Genomic DNA, 6,000 nt, shown 5'->3' on the forward strand with positions numbered 1-6,000 from the left:
CAAACATGACCCTCTATCCCCATTCTTGGGATTAGCAGCTATTAAAAACACAAAAGAGTACAGATTAGTACAATAAAGTCAATATTTATGTTTTTGCCTGCAACTAGTTAGGGGAGTATAGAAAAAGCTGCAGAATGATGCAAATCAATAATAAATGGATGCTGCTGTATATAAACAAGTTAATGGAGCAAGTGAAAACAAAGTGTATTTGAAGATGGGAGTGTAATGTTGCCCTCTCTAGGCTCTGGCTCTCACTGCTCGTTTCTGTAGGCTCTCTGCCAATGAAGTCACACTGAATTCTGTTGCTTCTGCTATCCTGATAATGAATGACTAACCGAGGCTAGAGGGAAGATGACATCACCGGGGTGTAAAGCACAACTGCATTAGGAAACTTTCTACCTGTTTATTTATCAATATTATGCAGCACAACATAAGCAGACCTTCGTATTGTTGCTCAAAATGCCACTGCTTGACCAGAACGCCATTTAGACCAGTTGATTTCACTCAGTCAGGCTTTAGTCATTAAAAAAATAATATCTTGAATTGAACAGTCTGATTTCACAGCCAGGAGTAAAATACAAACAGGCTCATTCAATGGCGGTGCAAAGTTCAGTGATTTATAGCAACCACGTGTCGATAAATTGTCCTTAGTTTAAGTATTGAAAAATCCATTCTGATTTGTTGCTATGGGTAACAACACTTTTTGTATTGACTGATGGGTAAAAACACTTTTACTTCCATGTTACTCTATGGCTGTATATACTGTACCCAACAAGCATAGTAACCCATGGCAACACATTATTGGTCTGTCTTGATTGCAGAAGAAAGGATCACTGATTTATTGCTGAGTTACAACATTTGACATTCTCTGGTTGCTATGAGTTATAGCACTTTAATCTTCATTTTTCATCCCACTGCTTTAGTAAAAAAAAAAAAAAAAAAGCCACAAAGTAATAACCCATGACAACCATGTACTTTTTTTTTTTTTTTTTTTTTTAAATAAAAAAAAAAGAAGAGGATTGATTTGTTGTTATGGTTTACAGCACTTTCTATATTTCTATATGCTCCTAACCCTTTCTACCGATTTACCAAGCAAGCCAAAATGTGTTGTAATACACGGTAACCAGGTATCAGTTTGTCTTGGTTAGGCAAGAAATTATTTCTTATTTCTGGTTGCAACACTTCAATTCCTTGTTACTTTTTCCACTGCTTTACCCAGCAAGTGTAGAAACACATGGCAACCATCAGTTTATCTTAGATATAAAAGAAAGGATTCCTGAATGGTTGCTATGGGTTACAGCACTTCATTTCCTCATCACACGTTTGATTGTTTTACCAAGATAGAAAGTGTAGAAAGCCATAGAAGTCAGGTATCCGTTTAAACTACTTCAAGAAAGGAAAAGATTCAATTGGTTGCTCTGGGTTACAACCCATGGCAATCAGGTATCAGTTTATGTTAGACTGAAAAAAAGAATTTCTAAATTGGTTGCTATGGGTTACAGCACTCCTCCACTTCATTACTCACTGCACTGCTTTACAGAAAAAGCCAGATGTGTAGTAATCCTTGGCGACCATATGCAAGTTCAACTAAAAGATCAGAAATTAGATCATTCCTGATACGTTGCTACGGGTTACAGCACCGTTTACTTCCTAATGACTCATTCCCCTGCTTTACTGACCAAGCCAGAAAGCGCAGTAACCCATGGCAACCAGGTATCAGTTTATTTTATATCAGGTAAGAAATGATTTCTGATAGGCTGCTATGGGTTACAGCACTTCCCACTTCCTCAATGCTTTACTAAAGAAACCTGAAAGCGTGGTAGCCTATAGCAACCATTCATATTAGCTTCTGCTGACCTGACTTCTGTACAGCGATTGGCTGTTGACACCCCTGTTGATACTGCTTTGATAAAAAGTCCAAATGTGTTTAGAGTAATAAAATGATTTAAACTGCCTAAAAAAAAAAAAAAAAAAAATAATAATAATAATATTTTTTTTTTTTTTTTTCCATAAAAAAAATTTTTTTTTGTTTATTTTTTTTTTTTTGAATTAAGGAAAAAAAAAATAATTACACACACATACATATGTCAACGCCCAGTAGCCTGAAAACACGATCAGCATCTATTTATGGCAGACAATTGTTCAACTATTAAAACGAGATCTCAACGCTGCATTGTGTCAAACTGTTGTTCAGCTTGTTATTGATGCTTCTCAGGCATTAATAAAAAGGCTGAGTCATTTCCTTTAAGTGGCAGGAGAACATGGATGATATTCATACTGGTTTCTTGATATTTAATCCTTCCCCTTTTTCCAGATCACAAGCCATGTTGAAGTAATAAATTTGAAAAGCAAATAATAAGTACTAGAAGAGAGGGGGGGGGGGGGGGGGTGGCGTTAGATGAGGGGGGTAGACAGCTGCACAGGAAAGTTAGACAGGGGGAGGGGACATGATCAGATCTTGGCAGAAGTAAGGTCAACCTGCTAATTTTTTTATTTTTTTTCCCTTAAACAACCTTTTTTTTTTTTTTCCTCCTCTTAAGTAACATAATGTCAACTTGATATTGTTGACAGAAGCAAAAAGACACACAAAAACAACTTGAGTAATGAGAAACAAAGCAACCAGACGTTAAAATGTGAGCATAGGGGGGCAGCCAAGCACAGCTCAGAATACTGAAGCCATTTAAAACATGTAATATTAATCTGTAATGTAACACTGGCTTTAAATGCAGCCAAATACAAAACTGTAATTAAGCCCATTAGGCGATAGGTTGACTTAAGCAAACAGCAGTCTTAAAAATAGGATGACTTTGCCTCTGGACAAGAGATCTAAAATCTGATATAGGCTGAGTGCCTAGGAACAATGCTGTTTATATGATTTAGCATGCAATCTATTCTCTTATAAATAGAATGCTGTACTGGCTCACTGTAAAAATAGTTCAGCAGTAACCTATTGCAGCCATTGGAGTACAATAAACCAGCAATAATTGCAGAGCTACTTGAAATTACAGATCTGGAAAAATACACTGTAAACCGATCATGCTTTGATGATCTGGGCTATTATCTGAAAAATGCCAACTGTAGATCAAACATTTTTCTCTCTGCTGTTAGAAGAAGAGGGGGGGGGGGGGGGGGGTTTCAATGCCCAGATTATATATATAAAAAAATAGCTGCATTGTGCAGTTGACAGCACTCAAGGAGTTAAATGATGACATAGTGGCAATTAGTTATAAATACCATCCAATGAAACAATCATCTCAATAAACAATCTAAAGACATCAGATTCGTTGTTAGGGATTATGTAGTTAATGCTTAACATGTTGGTTATTAACTGAGAGAGATATATCTACAGAAAAAAAAAAAAAAAAATGATTATATATATATATATATATATATATATATATATATATATATATATATATATATATATATATATATATATATATATATAGCTCTCTTATTTATTTTATTAATCATCTCTGTTTTCAATGCACCTAAAGCAATCTGCAGGTTATTCTGAATGTATTTATTTAGGTACCTGTCATTTATCACTTTATTCAACACATCTTTGCTAGAAAAAAAAAAAAAAAGAGCTTTTGATCTCACTCAGCCTCCATTTCGTAATTTCCTCCCTCTTAGAACATATCAAACAACAGTACTGAGATGGGAACAATATCATCATGCTCTGCAATAATAAAGCAGTGGGGCTGTAATGGATGCAATCAGCAATAAAACACACAGGGGCTGATAAACCAAAGCCCTAACGTGAAAGCCTTTAAAACAGTGCACAAATCACACAAGCATAGGCTATTAATAGGGCTGTCAATCAAGTGAAGCAGCACTAGAAGCCAAGTACAGCAAAAAAAAAAAAAAAAAAAAAAAACAAACACAACACACGATTCAACGATCTATCGATATGTCTCATGCAATCACCCTGGGGGGGCTGTTTGAGCTTTGCAGGACAATCAGCAGCAATTGTAAAGATTCTTGTTTATCCAGGTTGCGTTATAGAGAGTAGTAGTCACATTCAACTGGACTTGCTCTGTAATGTTGAAGACCTTCACCCAAGTAGCATCCTTAGTCTTAATGAGTGTTAGGAACCTACCCTAGCATGAAGTAGGTTCTTGGCATTTAGAGCTGTGGAGGCTGGGGTAAGTTCTTGATGCACAAGAGATATAAAAGCTGAGGTAGGTCCCTGGCACCCAAAGCTGGATTAGATTCCTGGACTTCAAAGCTTAGGTCCCTAGCACTTAAAGCTGGGGTAGATTCATGGCACCCAAAGCTTAGGTAGGTCCCTGGCACTCAAGGCTGGGGAAGCTGGAGTAGGTTCCTGGCACCCAACGCTTAGGTAGGTTCCTGGCACTCAAAAGCAGAGGAAGCTGGGGTAGATTCCTGGAATCCAAAGCTTAGGTCCCTAGCACTTAAAGCTGGGGTACATTTGTAGCACCCAAAGCTTAGGTAGGTCCCTGGCACTCAAAGCTGAAGAAGCTGTGGTACATTCCTGGCTCCCAAAGCTTAGGTAGATCCCTGGCACTCAAGGCTGGGGAAGCTGGAGTAGGTTCCTGGCACCCAAAGCTTGGGTAAGTCCCTGGCACTCAAAGCTGCAGAAGCTTGGGTAGGTTCCTGGCACTCAAAGCTGAGGAAGCTACTTGAATGAGCGTCCAACCGTTGCCAACATTACAGCCAAAAATTACCTACCACTAGTGATCAGCAGCAATTGTGATCCCACCAAAACAGCTGGAAGCCCCCATCAGATTAGCAGAACTCTTTAGAAAACCTACAATGCTGCAGCTTCCCTGACAGTGTGCATCTCTCCCATGCAAGCGTACGATCGAAGAAGCAGCAGCCCAGAAGTAGAGCGGAGAAAAAGGGGGTGGGGGGGGGGGTTGTAGTAACAATATAGAAATAAGGGATTAGAAGACGGTGATCACCTCGCCGTGGTCGTTATTCCTACCCAGGGGAGTATCTTCTGGAAGGAAATAAAGTTTGGAGCTGGATAAAAGTTGCCGGCTGATCCTCTCTTCCCACAGCAGCTGGAGCTCGGCTATGCAAATAGGTTCCTCTGGCTTACACCGGACTAGGAAAAAGTCACCCAGGGAGAGGATCCTTGGTCTGTCTTCAAGATGGAACTGAAAAGCCTTGTAGAAGATATAAGGTCCATGAAGACCGCAGGGTGAGCCGACCCACTGCAGGAGGGAAAAAAAAAAAAAAAACACAAAAACAAGGATATGAGAAATAAATACAATAAATGAATGGCTGTAGATGACATGAAGGACACAGCTTTCTCTGAGGAGATCCAGCAAGCCCACAATTCATAACACACACACACACATATAGCACTGCAGGAATGTGACAATAAAACAAATGGCATTCTCATTTCACAGGCTTAGAAAAGTTTTGTGTGAAAGTTGTCAGGCTGGTGTGTGGGTGAGGGGGGTGCCAGGCTGGCCCCCTGTGCCAGGAGCACGCCATACAGGAGCACATAATAATACCTTGAGTGAGTTGGGCTCCATCTCGACGTTCTGAATTGATTGAACTCAACATTCTCTCCAAACTTGTTGGCTTCAATGGATTGCATCAGGTCCTGGCAGGGCCGAGCCGCGGCGCCGCGTCCTCTCAATATAAAACGGGCGACCCGCGCCACCCGGGCGCCGAAAATAACAACCGACGGCGCCTAATATTTCCCGACATCCCCAAATTTATCGCAGCGGCCGGAAAAGCCGCCCATGGGCACCGGGGGCTCCGCGGGGAAAAAGAAGAACGCCGCGCTCGGCTGTGGGGGGAAGGAAGCGAGTGGGCAGCTGCCTTCGGGAATCGATTTAAAAATCGGGAGAGGGGGTGGAGGGGACGGCTGGTGGGGGAGACGGGGACAGGCGACGTTCGCGGTCAGAAAAGGCGGCTGGGGGATTTTTAATCGGCCGGTGAGCGGCGGTTGTGTTGTAGCGCTCAGCCAGGACCTGCGTGTATATGTATAATATAAAGAACATTTCCTGCAGAGATTCA

General features: G+C 40.7%; 1 protein-coding gene across 2 annotated transcripts in view; it reads right to left on the minus strand.

The window, feature by feature from the left end:
- The window catches only part of ARID5B (AT-rich interaction domain 5B), a 378,453-nt gene extending 372,736 nt beyond the window's left edge, over positions 1 to 5,717 (minus strand). The window contains exons 1-2 of one of the 2 annotated variants that reach the window (XM_077455424.1): positions 5,490 to 5,717; positions 4,929 to 5,183 (exon numbers count right to left, since the gene is read on the minus strand). In XM_077455424.1, the coding sequence (XP_077311550.1) occupies positions 4,929 to 5,183; positions 5,490 to 5,510 (276 nt within the window). In that variant the 5' untranslated portion in view covers positions 5,511 to 5,717. Of the gene's footprint in view, positions 1 to 4,695; positions 4,789 to 4,928; positions 5,184 to 5,489 lie in introns of those variants that run through there. The other variant, XM_077455425.1, reaches the window with a different exon arrangement.
- Positions 5,718 to 6,000: the final 283 nt, after the last annotated feature.

Source organism: Lithobates pipiens, unplaced genomic scaffold, assembly GCF_037356315.1.
Source record: "Lithobates pipiens isolate NorthernLeopardFrog02 unplaced genomic scaffold, aLitPip1_a1.2 Scaffold_25, whole genome shotgun sequence".
In the NCBI taxonomy this organism is placed as follows: domain Eukaryota; kingdom Metazoa; phylum Chordata; class Amphibia; order Anura; family Ranidae; genus Lithobates; species Lithobates pipiens.